Consider the following 24,237-nt stretch of genomic DNA (forward strand, 5'->3'; position numbering starts at 1 on the left):
ATATCTACGAGTTAACAATGGGGGTCGACTGTTTATTTAATTTGCCCGACTTTCAAAAGATAAATATTCCACATATTCGGATCGCTGTATGTTGCTTTCACTTTTCAGTATAATAACAGCGAAACTGGATTCGAACCGGATGTAAATGTCACCGTCAACTATTCCGCAGTAAAACGATTTGACCTCATTAAAAACTGCGGAATAGCGTAATGTTTGACATTCACTTTTTAATCGCTCTTACATTGACTGTCACTGTAGCGCAGTTGTTCAGGCTTAGCCTATGGGCCTAAAGGCTCTGAGTTCGAGCCGACCTGTCACCAATCCCCCTCCCTTGTTTTTTTTTATTTCCATTTTTAAAATCGCCGTTTTTTTTGTTTTAGATTTCCAACGCACACACCTACAAGCACCCGGGTAACCCCGCTAGTCTTATATATATATATATATATATATATATATATTAAGTAATGTGATTTATAATTTAAAAATTTAAAAAAATTTTTTAAATTTAAAAATCAAATTTTAATTAAATTAAAAATCAGTTTCATAAGAAGGAACAACAACAATTGATTTTGTTGTTGTTCCTTATGAAACTGATTTTTAATTTAATTAAAATTTGATTTTTAAATTTAAAAAATTTTTTTAAAATTATAAATCACATTACTTAATATTGAATTAGCTCTAGGACATTTAACTATCGAGCTTATTATATATCTAAATTACAACGAGCACTTTCTATTTCCTGTATTTTAATTAAACTAGTAATTTCACTGTTACATTAAAATACACTTAGCTCTTTAGACTATTGTTCTAATCTCCTTTAAATTTATATATATATATAAAGCGAAAATGTGTGTATGTTCGCTTTTTGTGTATGTTTTCAAAAGGCTTTTTTCCAGTGGATTCTCGAGGCCATTGCTCATTTTTAAAACTTTTTATATCGCATCTAAATGATAATATCTACGACTTAACAAGTGGGGGGGGGGCGCCTCGCTATTTAATTTGCCCGACTTTGAAACGTTAAATATTCGACATTTTCGGATCGGCACGTGTTGCTTTCGTTTTTCAGTATAAAAAAAGCGAAACTCGATTCAAATCACTGGCCCACAGCCAGTGGTGTATAGAAAGCGATGTAACATTTGGTCAATGTCGGCTTCGTCATATCAGGCGATTGCTTTCATTTCGAGATGAGACACTCCCCCTAATAAACAGGGACCTGGTTTTCCCCAAAGTTAAGTAAAAGCAAACAAACTGGGTTATTGACCTCATTAAAAACTGTCCCGCAGAAAATGTTAACTGCTGAATAGCTATTGTTTACGATCGCTGCATGTGCATTAAGCTTTTTTGCATAAAAGTCCAGCACCTTACAGATGCTAAACTTCTGACTGACAAACAATATGGATTTAGACAAGCCCGTTCACAGCTGACATCCTCACTGTAATCTCTGAATGTATATACCATTCACTGGACAAAGCGGTAGCTCTAGATATATCTAAGGCCTTTGACAGGGTATGGCATGAGGGTCTCCTCAGGAAAATTAAATAATACGGTATCACTGGTAGAATACTTAACATAATTAAATCCTTCTTAGATAAGAGAAAAATCCAGGTTGTCCTCGACGGTCGTACATCTAAACAGTGTGATATAAATGCGGGAGTGCCTCGGGGTTCTATCCTTGGACCTCTATTGTTCCTAATATTTATTAATGACCTCCCCAACAAAACTGCCTCTAAGATGGGTATATATGCTGATGACACTACACTCTATAACAGGCATGAAAGGAAAACAAATGAACACATAACTAAAGAAATGGCAAAAACACTAGAGGATGACCTCCAATCTGTAGTGGAATGGGGACATAAATGGATGGTCACATTCAATGCTGCCAAGACTAAACTTGTTTGCTTCAATAATTACAAGAAACCTTCTCTGCCACCAATAGCAATGGCCAGTGACTCCCTGTCTGAGAGTACATCTTTCAAACTGCTTGGCCTAACGTTCACAGGAAACAGGAGTTGGAACAATTATATTGAAAACATTGCTAGGGCCGCTGTGAAAAAGGTAGGCTCCCTCTACCGTGCTAGAAAACTACTGACACCTGAAAGTATCCTGTACCTCTATAAGGCCACCATTCGCCCATGTCTGGAGTATTGTCACATTTGGGCTGGTGCATCTGCTGCTAGTCTCTCGCTCCTAGACAAGGTTCAAAAGAGTCGCCAATCTGATAGGCCCTTAACTGGTATCTAAGCTTCAGCCTCTATCCCATCGACGAAACGTTGCATCCCTCTGCCTGTTCTACAAGTATTTTAATGGTGAATGCTCTGACGAACTGCAGACACTTGTGCCTCCACGACGTAGACACCCTCGACAAACCCAACAGGCAGCTAAATCCCACCCCCACACAGTAGAGATCCCTAGATGTAAAAGATCTTTCTATTCCAGTAGTTTCTTCCCCAGAACTGCTAGACTCTGGAATTCCATTCCAGGTCCCTGCTTCCCTGACTGTACTGACATGCAGAAGTTCAAGTGTAACGTGAACCGACATCTTGCTGCCTAAATCCCAACATAGTGCTCCAGTAGTTGCTGCCCCTGATAGTAGCCCCCTACACCAAAGTGGCAATGTGCCTTGTTTGGGGTGAAAATGTAGTAAAAAAAAAAAAAAACAAAGGCAACAGACTCGCGAAAGCACTCAGTTCACGTCATTAACTCATCAAAAACGGGCATCTGCCAGGTCGCACTTCTTTTTTTTTTTTTTTTTTTCTCCACTTTACTATTTTCCAACTGCGTGTCAAGGCTTTGTTTGTTGTTGTTGTTTTTTTTTTGTTTTTTTTTTTTTTAACAAACAACGATTTTGCTTTTCATTTACCCAAAAACACACACCTACAAATACCCGGGCAACGCTGGGTACCCCCCCCCCCGCTAGTCTATAATATAAAAGCGAAAATGTTTGTTTGTGCGTTTTCGTGTATGTCCAAGAAAGGCTTTTTTCCAAGAAGCGATCGGTCGCCTCACGTCTTAAAACTTTTTATATCGCGCCTAAATGATAATATCTACGAGTTAATAACCGGGGTCGCCTGTCTGTTTAATTTGCCCGATTTTGAAAAGATAATAAACATTCAACAATTTTCAATCGCATGTGCATTAAGCTTTTTCGTATTAAAAAAAAAAAAAAAAAAAAAAAAAAAAGCGAATAGATTCGCGGTAAAATTAAAACACTGTCCCGCACTCAAGTTGACGTCAATAACTCGTCAAGAACGGGCACCTGCCAAGTTGCACGTCTTTTTTTTTCTTTTTTTTTTTTCACTTTATTTTCCAACTACGTGTCAAGGCTTCTATTTTTAATTTTTATTTATTTATTTTAAACAAACACCCGGCCAACGATTTACCCAAAAACACACACCTACAAACATCCGGGCAACACCGGGTACCCCCCGCTAGTCTATTATATAAATATCACCTGCCTGTTTAAATGTATGCTTGTATGTCTGCCTAAAACTTTTGATAGAGGCGACGGATTTTCATGAGATCAGTGTCGTTTTAAAGCTTGACTTGACCTTTCGGACGACATATATCGAAAAATTGGCTAAAAACATTAATTCCTTCACCTTCAACTGGGCACTTTTCTACAAGGAGGGGTCACTTTTTTCACTGATATTTTCGAAAGTCATCCCCTCTTTTAATTTAAACCTTTGCCATTTCCGATTTGGCGATGGACGCAACGGCAAAGACATCACACTTTTTTTTTTTTAATACATTCTTTTTCTCCTTCGTGGTACGGGTTCAAGCCTGCCTGCCTGCTACCACTTTTTTTTTTTTTTTTTTTTTTTATCAACACACACCTCCAAACATCCGGGCAACGCCGGTCACCCAGGCTAATACTAAATAGATTTTAACTCTAAATTGTTCATCTTGTAATCATCTCTTTAAAAAAAAAAAAACATAAACCCATTTTCATCACTTTCTGTTTAGGACACTGATTTCATCATTTACCAAGTGGAGGATTTACAGGACACCCATCATCAGTTCTATTTTTAATGTAAACACTAGTTATAAATGGTCACAAAAATGTCATCTTAAACATATTGTTCAGCTGACCTTGTTCTTTTACTTTAAAAAAAAAAACAAAAGTGAAACACAAAAAAAAAAAAAAAAAGTCTAGTAAAAGTGAAATAACATGACACTTAATAGCCGGGAGGGGGGCGACAGACTTTGACTCTTTTGCAAATTCTTAGAATTCAAGTAATATTCCATGAAACTACAGGGTGGTCAAAAAGTCAGGTAACATTTTAAAGAAAAACGATATTAGCAATACACGTATATTTAAGTACCATACATCGAAATATAAAATGAAACAAACATGAAATATGTTTATTTTGTTAATTGTCGTCCATTTCTCTCTATCAATCGCTGGAAGCGATTAACCACTGATTGTGTAACACGTGTAATCATGTCAGCTGATATCCGCGCAATCTCCTCTTCAATAAATAACTTTAAAGACGCTATTGTATCAGGCTTCTTGCCATAAACGCTATCCTTTACATAGCACCAAAACCAGAAATCAGGAGGGGTAGTTTAATATTACACTCAAATATTTAACAAATAATATTAAACGAATAGAATGGATCATATTGTTTTTTCTACCTTTAACATGTTACCTGACTTTTTGACCACCCTGTAGTTCCGTTTGTGTAGTTTAGTTAGTCGTTACTCGTATTTCAAAATGGTGACTAGAACCAATTTACTGTAATGGAAGTAGAAGCCTCTGTTCAGTCTTGAAAGACCATGGATACCCTCTGTAAGGTTAACTGTATGTGAAATTGTGAGGCAAGTGTTGCAGAATCTCCAACCACACCTCTCCTGAATATGCAGTCGCAAGAAAGACTACTGGAAACAATGCAGAGATAAGTGGAGAGCACATACAGCACTTGGTATTCCTAAATGGTCACCCACTTTAGTACTGACCAGATTCGACCTTAATTTCGATAATCTAATGGAACCAGTATCCACGTAATTATGTCGTTAGCTGTACTTGAACTGTAATATTACTAGCAATAAGCCATGGGAATTTTAGCGTTCTCTACATCGGTCTGTATATCTATTTCTACTATGATATGAAAGGAATTTTGTATGTGATTTCGTTCCTTATGGACTCTGAAACGGCTGGGCCAATTTTTAAAACCTTTCATATGAAGGTCTGGAAGCATTCTTGCATAGGTTTTGTGTCTGCATGCGTCTAATAAGTATCAATAATAGAAAAAAATCCAATTAAAGAAGTTTGATTTTGACCCAAGTTAACACTTTTATACAGCCTAACATCACAAGTGTATTTGAAGTTTTATCACCATACAAGCAGAAAGGCCCAGCCTGTAAGTACCACAAAAAAAAATAATTGCACTATACTTCATTTCCACAAACTGGGCACGGATCTTTCCTCTTTCTGGGATCTTTCCAACATTGTAATCGCCGATCATCAGTTTGCCAAAAACAATATGTAGGAAAATCTAAATGACCCTTTAACTACAGAATAAATAAATCAGAATCGGATTAAGTCGGTTTTCTGTAGTAAATTATTACCTATAAAATATTTCCACATAGAAAAGTGTAATTTTAATATACATCCTGAAATGGCCAAAAACACATTACCTGAAAGTAATTCTTTTAAACTCCTTGGCTTAAGTTTACATAGAACAGATTCATTGAGAGCATTGCCAAAGCTGCTGCGAAGATGGGCTCTCTCTACCGTGCAAGAAAGCTACTTACTCCTGAAAGTATCCTGTACATCTATAAGGCCACCATTCGCCCATGTATGGAGTACTGTTATCACATTTGGGCTGGTGCATCTGCTGCTAGTTATCCCTCCTGGACAGGGTTCAAAATAGTCACTGACCTGATAGGTCCTGAACTGTCATCTAAGCTTCAGCCTCTGTCCCACCGATATGTTGCATCCTTCTGCCTGTTTTACAAGTATTTTAATGGTGAATGCTCTGACGAACTGCAAGCACTTGTATCCCTTCAACGTAAATATCTCCAAATCTGACAAGCAGCTAAATCTCACCCTTACACAGATCCCTAGTTTCTTCCCTAGAACTGCTAGACTTCGGAACCCCCTTCCGGGATTCCCAACTGTACTGACATGCAGAAGTTCAAGTGTAATGTGAACAGACATCTTACTGCTCATCTCCCTTCATATGTCCCCCATAGTAGCCCCCTACTTCAAAGTGGTAATGTGCCTTGTTTGGGGGGAAAATTGAGTAATAAAAATAAATTAAAAAAAAAAAAAAAAATGAAATTCAATGTTGAAAACCTAATATAACTGACGAACCAAGCGCAAGATACAAACTATTTAAATTAAAGGAGCAGTTAGAATCTTAAAAAGATCTCTGTTGAAATGTATGAGATAGTGGGTGAATGTCTTACATCCTGTAGGATTCCCCATTCCCTGTTAGAACAAAAAAATTTGGAAAAAAAAAAAAGTTCTCATATACTATGATTATGCGATTCCTACAATTACATGCATAGAAAACTGTAAACTTGGCATAGTGACATGGGACAAGAAGAAAGTAGCAACCCTAATTGAAGTCGGTGTTCTTAATGATGCTAGCTTAAACAGAGCTGAAAGAGAGAAGATAACTAAATATAAAGTTTTTACATACAACATAAAAAGAAACTGGAATCTTAGGAAGATCTTGAGCATCCCAGTAATTATAGTAACAACTGGACTCATGAAAAAGCATTTCAAAAACTACCTGGCTTATATGCTCAGTGAACCAAGTGCAAGAGAGATCCGAAACGTTGCACTTAAAGAGATGGTTAGAATGTTAAAGATCTATTGGTTGAAGTCTCTGAAATAGCGGATGAATATCTGGTAAAAAAGGAAAAAACCGAAATACAAGAGAATTTTAGATGATCCTAAAGATAAAAGAAATCTATATATTAATACGATAGTGTGTTATTTTGTGTCACGCTTACATCTTTTTTCTTCTGAGTGACTGCCGTTTAATTGTTATGATCTTTCATTTCTTGTAATAAATATTACTAAGAATTCTTAAGTTTTAATTTCGGTTTCGATTATAGCTGAAAGAACTAGAGTTATATATATATATATATCCATATATATATATTTTTTTTTCGTTATAAGTTTCGGTTTCGATTCAAGCTGACGCACCAAGTCATATGAATATATTTTATTTTTGAAATCACGACTTTTTAATATATAAGAATCAATAGAAAATTGACTCTATAATAATGTGTAATCTCCATAAATTAAAATATCATATTTAAGCGTATATGACCGGACTTAGCCGAGCGTCTCTGCTAGCTTAGATAAATACTTTTAAAGAGCCACAATAATATCAGTGTCTCCATTTATGCTCAACATACAGAATGCCCACATCAATATATTACATATGAATGTGTCCGCTGTGGAATTTCCAGAGGTGCCGCTAGTTTATACTTGAAACACAATAATCCACTCTTGGTCTAAACATTAAACAAGATTTAACCTTATAAGTTCCTCCTCTATATTTCTCGTGCGCATAAAAAAATTATCTTTTGCTACTATTATTTGACAGGATTTGGCTCATCCTTACACTCTTATGCAAGCATATATATACTAGACTATCCATGACCCGTTGGGTCAGTATGTTATGACTAGCTATGGAATAGTGAGTATATAAATTATGGCAAAAATATGCAAGCTTGCGTGTACAACAATGTCCACCAATTTTAACATAAGGAATTATATTGCTTAATAACCGGAAAACTACTTATTTGCTGAAAATGTGATATTCATTTTCAGCATACCCCAAAACTTAAGTCGTCATTCTGAAGGAAAATGTTAAGGTGGAAACCAAGAAAAAAAATTAGCAAAACTTCTATTTTTATATTTGATTTAAAAAAAAAAAAAAAAAAAAAAAAAAAAAAAAAGCTATGTTGTATATAGTGTTGGTCATCCGAATCTTAAATTTTTTTACGTCACTTCCGACAATTGACTTCGTAAACAAAGTGACTTAAAGAAATCACTTCTCAAAAGTCAACGGTTATAACTTTTGCCCACTTTTAACAGGCTAAAAGTCTATTGTTTGTATAATCTTCAAAGTATCAAACATTTGAAAGTATTTTTAACGTCTTTAAACTGCCAATTACGGAATGTAATGCAATGAAAAGGCTTAATGGTTTAAATCATAAAAATTAAAGCAAATATGTAAGAAAAGTAACTGCTAAATGGGTTTAATTTCTTGCGTTTTTTTCTTAACCAACCAGTTAACTATAAGATGTCATATATATATATATATATATATATATATATATATATAAATAAAAAGTTAGATGCTATTAACTTGATAGAGTTCAAAATAGACTTCGTAGCCTCGTAGGAGATGTCCTTTTCTCCTCCTTGCAACCTCTATCTCACAGAAGAGATGTTGCGAGTTTGTCTCTGATGTATCGTTATTTTCATGGAAAGTGTTCAACTGAGCTTCAATCTATGGTCCCCCCTCGCCAAACTTTCACAAGAAACACTCGTCTAGCTGTAAACACTATCAATAATTTCCCCCACTCTTTATCTGTCCCTAAACCTAAACGTAGATTCCATGAACAAAGCTTCTTTCTTAGAACTGCACGCCTGTGGAATTGTCTTCCGTTTTCCTGCTTTCCGGCTGACTACAATATGGTTTTGTTCAAGTCTAAAGTAAATAAGTTCTTGATGAGCCGTTCCATATAAGTTATTAAATTTACCAAATTTTCATTACTAATGATTACTATATTGACCAACTTCTACTGTACACTCTTTAACCCTTATCCTTGAGTGGCCTCTGGGCCTTGATAATGTGGTGATGCCTTTGTAAAAAAAAAAAAAAAAAAAACTGTTGATAGTTAAGTACATGGTTTTAACGAAGGGGCAAGCTGATCTGAGTAAGTTTAACATCTTTTTAAACTGTCAATTATAAAATATATATAAGACTTTAAAGTAGATTGAATCGTAAACATTTGTTTTTGTTTGAAAACGGTTCCAACTTGTAATAAAAAAAAAAAAAAATACAAAATTCGTAAAATGCTGATGAAAAAGAAAAGCAGAAGGGACTTAGTTTTGTTTTATTTGCATAAAAAGGTGAAAAAAAGAAGCTTTTATGGCTTTTTAAAAAAACTTTTATTACGCATGCACAAAATTTTTGAAACCGGAAGTTGTAAACCGAATGGAAGATTTGAACATTCAAGCAAGACGATTATAGTTTTATAATAGATGTATGAATCACTCCAGACGGGCCATGAAGCCAATTGATGCAAGGAGCTAACACGAACGAAAGATGATTATTGCAAATATAGGACGTGCCTATTGACCTTGATCTTGAAAAGATCAAAGCTATAGTTAAAAGAAAAACAGTCAGCAGATAGTTTCATAAGCCTGCAGGATTTGGAGAGAAGCTACTAGAATAAGTTGTACAACGAGATATCAACATATGAACTGGTAGAGACCACTAGACCAATAAGTTAAATGAGCTGGAAATAAGGAAGCATGGAATAGATTGATTTTAAAAAATAATTGCCATAATCTAATACATAAACGGTTGTCTGTCTGTTTCCATATTTTCAAACTCTATCTCCTCCGACACAAAGTCACAGAGCGGCGCTAGAGGTTCTCAAATGATTGGATTTTTTTTTACTGGCCGTTTTTTTTTTTTGTTTTTTTTTTGTGGGTCTTTAATCAGTTAAAATTGTTTTTAAGGGGTCAAAAATGGGCCAAAATTGAAAAAAAATCGTTATGAATTTTGTACATTCATCTTAGTTTATTTTGTATCGGTTTTTATGCATGTCACATTGATACAGTGGTAACATCACCAGCTTTGAATGCTAGTTTCAGTTTCGATTCTAACTGATGGCACCTAAATTTTTTTTATATATATTAACAAAAGTGAAAAATAGTTTGTTTTGAAGCATTGCTGGTAAATAAAATATAAGTGTATTAGAAAGCTACAGCAATGTGGGTTAACTGTATTTTTTACTTTTGAAATCACGACTCTGTAATATATACAAAATCTGGACAAATTAAAGTATATTTAAGCGTATTTTGTGCCCGCCCGGACAAAGCTGTTGCCGGCTTTATTCATAGAAAAATTGAGACTAGCAGTATTGTCTATAAGAGATGGGTTGTAGTTAAGAAAGCGTGCGGACCAATCAAATTCCAAATACACTTTTGCAGTTTATCAAGAAACCTCCAATGGGACAGATTGACCAACCAAAATATGACAATATTCCATACATGGTCTGATAGTGAAAGTGAGTGTATCTGTGAGAACACTTCTCAACCCATATACTCAACAAATTTTTTATCTACAGACTTGAAATAGGGTATTTAAATATTTAGACAGGAAAACTTTTTAACCGATTTTCATCTAGAAAATAAGCTGCTATGGGGTAAAAATTGAAAAATTGGTATGTGGAAGCCCAAGTTTTATGTGTTTCACGACTGCACGTGCGCTCTTCGTCCACCTTAATAAGGTTTGAAAACACCTTTTTGGAGATGGTGTTCAGTTGGGTTAATGGTTATTGTACTTGACTCACTGCCTGAAGGTTTTAGTTTCAATCTCAGCTCTACTTTTTTTTTTTTTTTTTTTTTTTATATACATACAAGAAGTGAACTGCTTGGGAAAAAAAACAACACTCTCATGGATATCTTTTCATTTTCTTATATATATATATATATATATATATATATATCAGAGAGGAATGTAACATTACATTTAATACCGGGCAACAAATGGGTACATCTTCTATATTTATAAAGTAGAGAATAGCCTCAGGTGTGAGAAAGTGCTTAGAGTGATAGAGAGAATTGACTTTATAAGACGCAGAAAGAGCAAGAAAGATTTGATGAGAAAGACAGTCGATTCCTAAAGAGCAGAGCTATCCGAGAACTTTGGGAAGAAAAGGGACAAGCCTATGATTTGACACAAGCTAGGTTTTAATAGGATTAAACAAAACAAGCCATTTCTTATCCTAATCCACGAGTGAACCTTGGTTAACTTAAGTGTTGAACAGAGTGCAGTCTTGATACTGAGTGAAGTATTTTCCAGTAACAAAGATGGCGGCAGTAATTGCTAGTAACAAAGATGGCGGCCAAGAATCAAATGCGGTCCGTGACGTAGTTAACAGCGAACTGATTGAATCTAAAATTTGACAATTTTTATAGTAACTTTGAAAGATTTTCATTGGTTGGTTAGCACAGCCGGTGGTTATAAAAACGATTGGCGAAACCATTGGTATTATACCCCATTAGTGTGAATGTCTGAGGGCTAAGCGCCAACTTGCGAAAATGGAGCTTGAGTTTGGACCTGCAGAACCTCGGAGTGGATATTTGTTGTGTGCTGGAAACCCATTTTATTCCTCGTGACCATTTACGTGTGCTGTCTAAGACCTATAGGGCTTACTCAGCATGCTTTAATTCTTACTCTAGAGGGGTTTCGTGGCTAGTTAAAAGGTCCCTAGATGCATCGTGTGACCCGTGCTACATGGATCCCAAGGGAAGACTGTTTTGGATGTTACCATAAAGAGCAGGGCATTTCGTCTTATTGGGGTTTACGCGCCTAATAGCCACATTGTGCTGGCTGCTGTTTTTCGGCGAATCGAGCAGTTCATGGATACTTCTCGAACGGTTATCTTAGTGGGAGACTGGAACGCGGTCCTGGATCCCGAGTTAGATCGATTTGGGTTACCTTCTAGGGGAACTAATGGAGATCGGGATGCTGTTTTGTGGATAAGTTTGATCTTATTGACAAATTCTGAAATGAAAAGCCCTGTGACTTAGTGTGGACTTGGACAGGTAGACGCGGCTTCTGTCCGGTACAGCTCTCGAGCTATATCGACCGGTTCTTAGTTGGATGATTCAATACTCTTACATTGACTCGCCTAAGTTTCCACAATATAGTTTACTCGGATCACAGACTTGTACGGGTTAACTTATCTAGACCTAAGCCTAAATTAGCCGGTTACTGGAAGCTCAACATGTCGTCGTTCGATGTGGAGGGCTTCGGTGACGGGCTATTACTAACCCTACAGCGGGAATTGACGGGGGCAATTATTAGGAATAAGTGGTGGGTAAAAATTAAGGAAACATTAGGTCCTTTTCTGCCAACTTTAGCAAAAGACTCAACCTAGATTCTTAGGGCAGCTAAAGCGACACTAGAGTCTAGATTAGATCGAGCGGTGGAGGAGGGGAATAGTGCTAGCGTTAATGTAATTAAGGCTCAGCTTGCCTCCCTTACTGAAAAGGAGCACCAAGCTTTAGTGATTAGGGCTAGGTTAAAAAGAATGCCCCAGGAAGCAACTAACATGGCCGCTGAACTGCGTGCAGAGGAGCTTAGGCAAGCGGCCGACAGGCACATCGCGTGTGTCACATTGCTGGACGGGCGTACCATGACCACAAACCAGAGTGTGCTGGAGGTGTTTAGATCTCATTTCCAGGAGCTTTTTTCCATGGAACCCGGTCTGTCATTAGAACAGTTCGACACCTATTTGGCTGACTTTTCTTGTTTCTCGACGACCGAAGCGGCTAGGTGTGAAGGTGGCATAACGGAGGATGAAGGCTTAAAGCAGGTCGGCCTTAATAAGTCACCGGGGATCGATGGTCTGCCCTACCAAGTGTATTTGAGGTTGTTGCACATCTTTGTCCCTTTGCTGACGGTTTTATTTAACTCATGGTTTAGGAACGGCTCGATCCCCAAGTACTTTACCATGAGTGTGATAAAACTTGTTCGTAAAAGCAAAGATGGTGGAGATGGGTTAGGTAATTTCTGGCCCTTAACGATGCTTAACACTGAGTTAAAGATTTTGGCCAAGATTCTCGCAAATCGTTTGCAACTTGTCCTGGCTCGTCTTATCAGCCCCGCGCAAACGTGTGCCGTTAAGGGCAGGACGATCCAGGATAACTTGCACACGATACGCCTGATGATAGAAAAAGTCGACACTGAGGCCGCGCTGATAAATTTAGGTAAGTCCAAAGCCTTCGATAGGGTTGACCATTGGTACTTGGGGGTTGTTTTGTCAGCGGTCGGTTTTGGCCCACAATTTCGCTCGTGGGTTCATCTACTTTATGCTAACCCTGCGGTGGTGGTAGAAGTGAATGGGAAGAGGTCAAGACCCTTCAGTTTGTCACGATCAATTTGTTAAGGGTGCCCGTTATCACCCATGCTATATGTGCTTGCGATTGAGCCATTTTTGCGCAGGCTAAGGGTGAATCCGGTCCTACACGGAATCACTTGCCAGGTGTGGATGCCCAGATAAAGTACTCCGCCTATGCTGACGACGTAACTGTGCTTATAACGAGCAGTGCTGAGATTAGTGTCTTCGGTGTAGAAATCAGATTGTATGAAATGGTAACAAGGGCCAAAATTAACTGCAACAAGTCTTCGGGTTTGCGCATTGGTGCCTTGAGGGGTATGCCCCTTCAGGGACCCTTTAGTTGGAGTGACGGGCCTTGCAAGATACTCGGCGTCTGGTTTGGTCCTGACCTCCAGCTGGAGAAAAATTGGTCAGAGGTTCTGAAAGCGGTTTGGTCCACAGCTGCGCTGTGGATCTGTAGAAACCTTTCATTAAAGGGGAGAGCAGAGGTGTGTAATACCCACATCTATCTAATCTTCATTTATCGTCTATCAGTGCTTCCAATTCCGTCAGATAAACTGCTATACTTGCAGAGGGCTCTTTTCAACTTTTTATGGCTTGGAAGGGCCCCTATGGTCTGTCACGTCTACTATCTACATCCTTCTGAAGGCGGTCTAAGTATACCAAACGTGGAGATTCGGCTCCGCACACTACAGCTCTACTACCTAGATCGAATGTGCACACAAGATAGGGAAAATGGTGGCCTCTGAATGGAGGACACCAGAAAGCCTTTCCGGCTTTGAGAGGGGTGCACCAGTTTGAGGGGGAGGCACACAGGTTGCCCCGAGGTAAATGCCCCTTCTACCACGAGTGCCGAAGTTCCTCTTAAGAGTTAAGGAAAGCCTTTCCAATGCCCTGCTGTTGTCCCGAAAGGTATATCGGATGTTAGTGAGGGGATCAGTAAGGGATGTTATCTGGGAGGGGTTCCCTTTGACGAAGGAGCAGCTCTGCTCAATCTGGCCTTGGGCGCCTGGGCCGGGATGCCTCCCTAACGACGAGGCATCCTTGACCTGGCTGGTAAGAGACTTCACTTAGCTGGTTTGGCGACTTCGCCTATTTGCAAACGGTGTGGCGATTAGGTCAAGACTGTCACGCCTTCGTTTATTGTCGCATTGTGGTACCACTGATTGAGTCTGTTACAGGTCTCGTGGTTCATTACTGAACACAACTTTGGTTCCTATCAATGTATGTAGCAATTGGGCGCCGACAACGGATAGGCTTAGAAAAGATTGTTTGACCTTGCTAGTAGTGATGAGAGGTGTTATCTGGAACACGCATGAGTGGTCTATGGATCTGAGGACTTCGCTCCCCTCGACCTTATACGAATCTTCATTTACTTTATCATTTGAAGAGTCATATCAAGGCCGAGAGTCATACTCTCTTCGTCAGTCTTTGTTGAAAGGTGGGTGTCAGTTGCGCATATGTGTCAGGTGAAAGAAGCAAGTCTTGACTGATTCTTGGATGTTCCTTAGGAAAAGAATTTTGGGTAGCAGAAACGAACGTCAGCTCCGACTCGTTTTTAGTCCTGATTAGGTCATTTTTTTAGGCTCCTGTGTTCATAACCTAGCTAGTGTGTGATAAATCATTAGGCCCTTTTTAAGTTTGTCCCATTTCTATTTTTTAATTTATTTTTATTTTTTTTATTTTTTTATTTTTTTTTTTTTTTAGCCCCCATTCTCCTCCCCAATTAGGTGACAGATCGCTTGATTCGCCAGAGATGCGGGTTCCCTTTCGAAGTTTTCGTAAGAGGTGTTTAAAATAAAGCGTTCGAACTCGCATCACCCTTTCGACTGGCGAATCAGTATACCTGCTACAGTTTAGCAACGGGGGGGGGGTCTTTTGTTACTAACATTGTAAATATTTCATCCTTATTTTGTATTATAAAATTTTTATATCCCAAACCCCTCTTTCTTAAGGGTCTTAATTAGTTTATCATGGTATGATGTTCTTATTGTGATTGACGAAGGATTTATATGCTGATGGATGTATAGTATGAATGTGGTATTGTGGTGAAAGTAGAGCGACAGTAGGAACTAGTTAGGTTAGATTAGTTAGCATTAGACAAAAGACCGTCCCTCCCCTTCCCACATGTTCGGCCTTGTGCCAAATTTTTCTTTTAATTGTATTTTACTTTTAAATGAAAATAATTACCCCCATTAGTTCGTCTGATGGGATGTGTCTCCTAGCGGCTTCGGCTGTAGGGAGACAAGGTAGAGAACTCAAGGATTCGTTCTTGACACTCAGCCCGACAGGTGAGGGGCTGAGATCCGGCACAGCACCTGTCGGACTGAGGTACACCGCTTGGGTACTACCTAGGAGGTCCACCCTCCCAGGTCTTGCCACCGGGCTTTCCAGTGGGGCAAGTTAATTGCTTGTCGCCTGAGGCGCCCCTACCGGGGAATGCCGATGGAGGGTGCCCAGGCAACTTTGTTGAGGCGAGAGTGTCTCTTCTTTAGGGGAGCTCCTTCCGGCCTTGTGCCACATTTTGCTGCGTTGCACAGCAAATAAATATCTACCCCATTAGGAGTCAAAAACATTTTACACTTTTAGATTAAAATGCAGCACTTTTCAAAGAAAACATCTCATTCTCCCATTACTTAATTTCACGATTATTTTTTCTACTTGATCATTGCCTTTTATTACTTTTTAAAATTATATGCATCACACTTTCAGTTTTATTGGTATAATTTTTTTTAATTGATGTTTTTTCCCCAGTTTGTCCCCGCCACCCTAAAGGAAAAGAATGCAATCTATTATATAAATAAATTATGTCTGTATTTTGTTTTGTCATTTTTTTACTTTTAATAAAGGATTTATTTCCCTTATGCTGACTTGTTCCTTAAATGATTTATGAAAAGGAGTTGTGTGTGTTTGTCTAGAGAGGAATAGGCTGGACAGAAGAAAAATAGAAGAGAAAAACGGGGGAGGGGGGGGAAGGGAGAATGATACAGAGTGTGATAGATAGAAATGTTACACTTTTATCCCAGGCAACGCCAGATAGTCTAGCTAGTAACAAATAAAATGCATAGCTAAACATTTTTATTTGGATTTATTTATATTTAGTTTATTTATTTATTTGCAGGAGATGCTGTCTTAAATAATTTGGATATCAAAGAAAGTGCCCTGGTAAGTGATGTATTTTTCATAAATATGTTTCTTTATTTTGTTTCACGGCAGTCGTAATACCCCCCCCCCCCCGCTAATATTTTCTTTTACTTCATTTTTTTTTTTTTTTTTTTTTTTTTTTTTTTCTTTACTGCATTTTATTTTTATATTTTTTATTTATTACTTTCCCCTATTTTTTTTTTCATCTTTATTTATTTTTCTAATATTTTTTTGTTTTCTACCATTGCCAGTTTATAAACTGCCTTCTGTTTAATGTTTAGGATATATCAATCTGGTTGTAGTTAATACAACCTATGGGAGATTCGGTTGAAGCTAGCTGATGAGTCTCCAGCTACATTCTTTGAAAAAAAATTTTTTTTTTTTTTTTTATACTATCTGGTATTGAATGCTCGCTTAAAATACTCAAGATATGTAAATATATATTTCAATATTGTAAATGTGAAACAAACACTTTTACATCTAGTCATATAGATAAATATATTAACGTTTTGGTTATTTTGGTAAAATTTTTTCTTTTAAAAATGACCAAAACGAAAGAAATCGATTTGCCAGTAATGTATAGGCACAGTAGTTTAGAAATAAAAATGGCCGCAGTTTCATATAAAAACTGAAGCTGAAAAGCCCTTACCTCACATCTGTATATATAAAGGGCAAAATGTGTGTTTGTATGCCTCAAAAACTTTCGACGGCTGCATTGGAACCTGATCAGACTGGTATTGTTTTCAAGTTCGATCCTTCAGACGACAGATATAGAAAAATTGGCCAAAAATATCAATTCCGTCACCCTCAACTGCGTAGTTTTCTACAAGGAGGGGTCGATTTTTGGATCGCCATTTTCGCAAGTCATATCGGTTAGATTGACTACGCTTAATTTCAACATCCCAAATTCCTGATCAGGCGATGGCGACATCAACTAAGACATCAAATATTTTTTAACCTTTTCTTTTTTCTTTTTCTTTTTTTTTTTTTCTCCTTCGCATTACGGGTTCAAGCCTGCCTGCCTGCTACTTTTTTTAACACCTCTGCCTACTGTTGTTTCGACCCCCCCCCGCTATTACCACTTTTTTAAATCCCATCCCCAAGGTTCGTTACTACACCACCTACACGCACCCATGGCTACCCCTGCTACTAGTAAATTATAAAGATGATTGTTCATAAGAAAAGTTTACTTTGCTCACAAAGTTTTTTGTATTGAATTACAAAAATCTTTTTTAACACTTCTATCTCCAACTATCAATTGTTTGCGAATAACGGTTCAATGCACATAGAAAATTCTTTGAGGTTTGAAATCTGTAATTTACCATTAACCTATGCTTGGTAAGCTATTGAATCTATTGAATCATTTCAAAATTGTCAGACAACTTCATGACAAATTGGAATCTTATTTCTTCAGTTTGCATGAAATCATTGTCATAAACATCTTTTACAAGATTTGTCGAATACATTCTAAGAACTCTGCGACCATTTTCTTTCTGGAACACTGTTTCTACACATTATTCAAATTTACTGAATGAAGCCACTTTCTCCAATCAATATCCCGGAAAGGAAGACAATAGTGGTGATGAAACCTTTAATCCTATCTGCTTAAGATAAATAACTTCCCATTACTGACAATTTTATATTCTGCTGACTTGTAAACATTTGCCCATTAAATTTCAATTCATGGTACTCTCCTCCTTGTAAAGCATTTACAAAAAACAACTCGTCTAGCTATAACCACTGTCATTATCTCCTCTTTCTCTCCATATCTAAAACTAAATGAAACTTAGCAAAATATTTTTAAAATGGAGTTGGTTAATTAGCTTTAAAACCAGTTTGCAAAGAGACTGAATTCGGTTTCTAAATCTACCATGTGAGGTGGAATTATATACTAGGTTTTCGAAAGTAGAGCATTTTAGGTTGGTTGGTTGGTTGGTAATTATTCAGGAGAGGTAACTTGAATATTGTTAGTGCGATAACTTCTGACTATTATGTGTATGTGTTTTGGGTTATAGTCAGCTAATGTGCTTCCTAACTTCCGGTGTGTCTTCTACCAGAAACTTACAAAGCAAATCAGTTCTTTCACTTTTATTGCTGCTCGGTATTTCTATTGTGAAGCGATTTATTGACATAAAATATAAAAGGACACAATAAAAAAAACATAAAAATAACACGCTTAGTCTTTATCAAATAGTTCATTACGGGGGGGGGGGATTTTAAACGTGTTTCCAATAAGTCTTTAAAAAAAAAATAAATAAATAAAACTAATTTCAAATATTCTTAAAATAAAATGAAAAACTTTTCAATGATTATCAAATAAAAAAGAATAGTCGGAAAAAAACGTAAAGAGTACACGCATATGGGAAATATAGGTGTGAGAGAAAAAACGCGAAAGAATTGATTTGCCTCGTTACCGGTTCTGGTAGCGCTACGCCGGAAGTTGGGAAGTATGTTAGCTGATTATAACAGTGTTTTGGGCTGTATGTACTGCTTAGTGTGTAATAAATTGTGAACAGACGGGCTTACCTGACAAACGCTCGAGGTGTGCACTCTGCAAAACGGGCACGTCCAAAGAAAAATGGCAAGATGGCGGCGGCCGGTTAATATTGCCAAGTAATCACGCAAAATCTCGTGTTCTCTCACACACACGAGAGTTCAGCTTAGCATAAAAACGGATCACTGTGAGCAAGAAGGGAGAAGGAAAAACATAGTCAAGACAAAGACGACGCTTCTGACGACTGAGAAGAAAAAAGAAGAAAAAGAGCAAGAAGTGGAAGAGGAAGAAGAGAACGATACATGAGAAGACGAGGTGTGTGCGGTTTTGAGTAAATCGAAACAGACAGAAAAAAAAAAACTCTGATTACAAGCTATTTCGGCTTTGGTATGGAGAAATTTGACATCAGATTAATTCCGGAATTCGATGGCTCCCCCACTGGTCCCTCGGTGGTCGAATGGCTGGAAAAGGCTGAGCGCGTTTGCCGGTTGTGCAAGATTAAAGACCCAGCTATGGTTATCCCATTGAGACTCACTAAAGGGGCTTATGCCGTGTACCAGCAGCTAGGGGAGGATCCGACCATGGAGCAGATTACACAAGCGCTATACGGGGCATTTGGTACAGACCCTTTTGTCACCTGGAGGCAGTTTTCCGAACGCCGACTTGGGCCGGGGGAGACAGTGGATGTCTACATGGCCGACTTGAAAAAGCTTGCCACTCCCTTCGGCGGTGCAAGTGATCGCATATTGGCATGCGCCTTTTTGTCGGGACTTCCGGATGAGGCAAGTCGACTGCTGCGAGCATCATCAAGACTCACTGAGATTGGATTGGAGGAGTTATTGGCGAGAGCACGAAACATCTTAAAAGACGATCGAGAACTAGTCTCCGCAGCTGTTGACACTCTGGACTCGCCAACGAAGGGTCTACGATGCTATACCTGTGATGGCCCCAATCACTTTTCCAGAGACTGCAAAAGCGGTACAAGGCGTACCCCTAATTATGGAGCACGATAAGTAATACGATGTCACCAATGCAATAAGCCAGGCCACATAGCGCGGAATTGTCCGGGAAACGGGCAAGGGGAGGACGCCGCAGCGCTAGCACCCTCCCCAACGCTGCATTGAACAAAGCGCTGCCTGCAGTAACAGTTCAAGTTGATGGATGTGAATGTTCAGCGCTGGTTGACACAGGCTGTACCCAAACCCTTCTTCGAAAGGAATATTGCGCCACATGGAAGAAACGAAGGATCCCTGTACTTACTGTCGGCCAAGGCTCATTGGTGTGTTGTGGGGTCAGCGTTGTTCATATCAGCATTGGCAATGGCTCTCCGGTTGCTGTGACGGTGTTAGTGGTCGATGGGGAGCTGCTCGGATATGACCGTCTCCTTGGAATGGACGCTATCACACAGCTAGGCGGAATTACTGTGAACGGCGCCGGTGATGTGAGCTTCTCTCGACCAAACAAACAAATGTGTGCAGCAATCACTCTCAATGAGCCCGACTTCCATGCAGAATACGATAAGGGCACAAACACTTGGACAGCGTCCTGGAAATGGGCAGGCGACCAGCCACCAGTGTCATTGCGGAATCGACTTACAGGGTATCCCCCTCCTGCGTGGCTTAGGGGGCAGTACGAGGCAGAACTTCAAGTGTGGCTGGATAATGGCTGGTTAGTTCCATACCCAGACGATGAGCTCGGGCCCCCGCGGGGGCTAATTCCCCTGATGGCTGTCAGACAAGAGAACAAGCAGAAAGTTCGACCTATTCTTGATTACCGGGAACTTAATGAATATGTTGACCCACACACTGCGGGGGCTGATGTCTGTGCTCATAAACTACGGGAGTGGCGGCGGCAGGGTGCGGAAGCAGCCATACTGGACTTGCGAAGAGCGTACTTGCAAATACGTGTTGAGAAATCGCTGTGGCCGTTCCAGACAGTGGTGATCAAAGGAACTCGCTATTGCTTGACCAGGCTAGGATTCGGCCTGAATGTAGCCCCTAACATCATGACAGCAATCATGCAGGCGATCCGGTGTCAAGATGAAGCGGTGCAACATGCGACATCATCGTATATAGACGACATTTTTGTCAATGAGAGCCTCCTGTCTGCCCAGGCGGTCAAAGAACACTTCGAGCACTTCGAATTGTCGTGCAAGGAGCCGGAGCGGCTACAGGACGGGGCGAAAGTGCTCGGACTGCAGGTGAGCGGAAGTGCAGATGGCCTTCAATGGGGAAGGAGTGGTGAAATCCCGGAAATCCCATCTACCATCACACGTCGGAGCACGTTTTCCATTTGCGGAAAATTGGTGGGTCACTTCCCTGTGTGTGGGTGGCTCCGAGTGGCTGTAGCGGCCATAAAGCGACGGGCAACTTCTATGTCAACTGGATGGGACGATGAGATGCATGATCCTGCCCTGCGAAGCATGCTGGTGGAAGTTGTGACCAATGATGACCCTGTATGGGGGAGCTGGTGCGTCGATGGAAGTGAATTTACAGTTTGGGTAGACGCCAGCTCACTTGCCCTTGGCGTTGCTCTGGCGGTCGACGGAAGGATAATAGAAGATGCCTGCTGGCTTCGGCCGGAGAATGACGCCAAGCATATAAACCTAGCTGAACTCGATGCTACATTGAAAGGAGTCAATCTAGCGCTTCAGTGGCAGGCTAGAATCCTTCACATCATCACGGATTCCACGTGTGTGCATCGGTGGATGACCAATGCCTTGAACGGAAAAGCACGTCTGACAACGAAGGCGTCGGCCGAAATGTTGATCCGGAGGCGGCTTGCTACCCTAACCGAAACCACTAAGGAATACGACATGGTCATAGATGTGACACTGGTGCAGTCCTGTTTGAATCAGGCGGATCGTCTGACCAGAGTGCCACGCCGTTGGCTAGACCTGCCAAAAGAAGTGAACGAGTCAGCACCTGTAAATTGCGCTGCAGTGGGACATACTCAGCCCGGAGCATATTAATGATGTCCATTGCCAAAGCGGGCACCCCGGTGTAAACCGAACGCTTTACTTCGCCAGATTGGTTGACCCCTCTGTGTCTCGGAGGGCTGTGAAATCTGTTGTGGGAAGCTGCAACACCTGCCGATCGATCGACCCAGCACCTGTCCGGTGGAAGAAGGGAATACTCAGTGTGAAGCGTAATTGGGATAGGATTGCGATGGACATAATGCACTACAACGGGAGGCATTTTTTGACGCTTATCGACTGTGGACCATCTAGGTTTTCATTGTGGCGGTCCCTTCGCCGACAGGACGCGGCTGCCATTATCCATGAGTTGGAAGGTGTGTTCCTCGAGCGTGGCCCTCCTTCTGAGATACTCACCGACAATGGCCCCGCTTTTGTTAGTGAGCCGTTTAAACAGTTTGCAGATGGCTGGGGTGTCTATCTGCGTTTTCGGTGTGCCCATGTTCCCAGTGGAAACGGGATTATTGAGCGCAATCACAGAACTGTTAAGACAATCGCAGCGCGGAAGGGGTGTACGGTACCTGAAGCAGTCTATTGGTACAACGTCACCCCTAAGGACGATGTTTCACCCTCCACCGCGCCAGCCAACGTGCTACATACATACCGTTTCAGGGTGAGAGGTTTGGAGAGCAGCTCACTACCCGAACCGGAGCCACCACAAAAGAACATAAAAGAAGGAGATGTCGTCTGGGTTAAAAAACCCCGAGGCCAGTGCACGACTCGCTACGGAACCTGTCATGTCACTGAAGTGATCAGCCCGCAGGCGGTGCGAGTTGATGGAGTACCTCATCATATTAAAGACTTACGATCAGTATTCCAAACGCAGCTGCCGCTTGACGAAGATAGTGAAATTAAATCCGTGACCAGCGACCCATCATTCTGATTCATGACGGCTTCAACGCACAGCAACACTGAGAGTGGTAGCCTTCAAAGTACTGACCCTCCTGCTGATGATGAAGACCCGGACAGTGATACTGCGATGCTCAGCTTTAGGTTCGCTGACCTTCGTGTCACGGAAGACAGCGCAGACGATGATGAAGCCCCGAATCCCCCTCTCCGAAGAAGCACTCGAAGAAAAAGGCCACCGCCTCCCTGCTCTTTCTGTGATAATGAGATCAGGGGGGAGTGTGTAATAAATTGCGAACAGACGGGCTTACCTGACAAACGCTCGAGGTGTGCACTCTGCAAAGCGGGCACGTCCAAAGAAAAATGGCAAGATGGCGGCGGCCGGTTAATATTGCCAAGTAATCACGCAAAATCTCGTGTTCTCTCGCACACACGAGAGTTCAGCTTAGCATAAAAACGGGTCACTGTGAGCAAGAAGGGAGAAGGAAAAACGTAGTCAAGACAAAGACGACGCTTCTGACGACTGAGAAGAAAAAAGAAGAAAAAGAGCAGGAAGAGGAAGAGAACGATACATGAGAAGACGAGGTGTGTGCGGTTTTGAGTAAATCGAAACGGACAGAAAAAAAAACTCTGATTACACTTAGTAATCAGATTTTAACGTATACAAGCCTAGTGATTGCATTTGCTTTATTTTCTTTTCTTTAATAATTTTTTTTATTAACCTTCGTGTGTGGCTTTACGGTGCCTTTTCTGGGAAAAGCGGATGACAACAATAATCCACGTGAGAAAACGATCCCGTCAGAGACAAAGCGCCGAATAGTTAGACTTGAATAAAACCCTGCTTCTAGGTAGTGTTGACGGCCTTATATAAGTATGTAGTTCGTATGTAACCGGAGAGCATCTCAACAGGATACATATTCCTACGGCGAATGGTCACTAAGCAGTGACGCTTTTTTAATAATTTGGTTTGATATTTTTTTATAATGAACTAGCGAGGGGTACCCGGCGTTGCCCGGGTGTTTGGAGGTGTGTGTGTGGAAACTCCGGGGGGGGTGGGGGTTAAAAAAAAATGTTTTGGTAGGTAAGGATAGAACCCGAACTGTTGAGGCAAAATTGTAAATTAAAGTGTGAAAAAAAAAAAAACGTGCGACGTTAACAATGGCCCCACTGCGAGATGCTAACGGAAACGCGTTTGAATTTATTTAATTACTTGGATTTGGCAGGTGCCATTTTAAGGAGTTAATGAGGTCAAGTTTGACTGCGGGATAGTATCATTTACTGCGGGAACGCTTCCCAAGATGTTATAGGAAAAAGACTAACCCACATGCGGCGAGCGACAAATGTTGAATATTTATCTTCCCAAAATCGAGCAAATTAAATAGACAGGCGAGCTTCGTTGTTAACTGTGAGATATTACGATCTATATGTGATATAAAAAGTTTTTAAAAGTTGTGAACCGACCGACCACTTCTCTGAAAAAAGCCTTTTGTAGACCTAGAGAAAAAGCGAACACACATACATACATTTTCGCTTTTATATTTATAGATGGATGAATGATATCCGTTTTCCAATATACTCTCCCCTTCCCCCTATAAAATATTTGCAACAAAATTATTTAGCTACAATCGCTATTAAGTTTCCCATTTCTCTATCTAAAACCATGAGC

At 40.0% G+C, this 24,237-nt stretch overlaps 1 protein-coding gene across 2 annotated transcripts in view; it reads left to right on the forward strand.

The window, feature by feature from the left end:
- LOC145246061 (intermembrane lipid transfer protein VPS13A-like) overlaps window positions 1–24,237 on the forward strand; it is a 468,532-nt gene that overhangs the window by 92,009 nt on the left and 352,286 nt on the right. For both annotated transcript variants that reach the window (XM_080107901.1, XM_080107902.1), the window contains exon 2: window positions 16,235–16,278. In XM_080107901.1, coding sequence (XP_079964027.1) covers window positions 16,235–16,278 — 44 coding nt within the window. The remainder of the gene's footprint in view (window positions 1–16,234; window positions 16,279–24,237) is intronic.

Source organism: Euprymna scolopes, chromosome 23 (assembly GCF_053919585.1).
Source record: "Euprymna scolopes isolate OS-2025 chromosome 23, ASM5391958v1, whole genome shotgun sequence".
NCBI lineage: Eukaryota > Metazoa > Mollusca > Cephalopoda > Sepiida > Sepiolidae > Euprymna > Euprymna scolopes.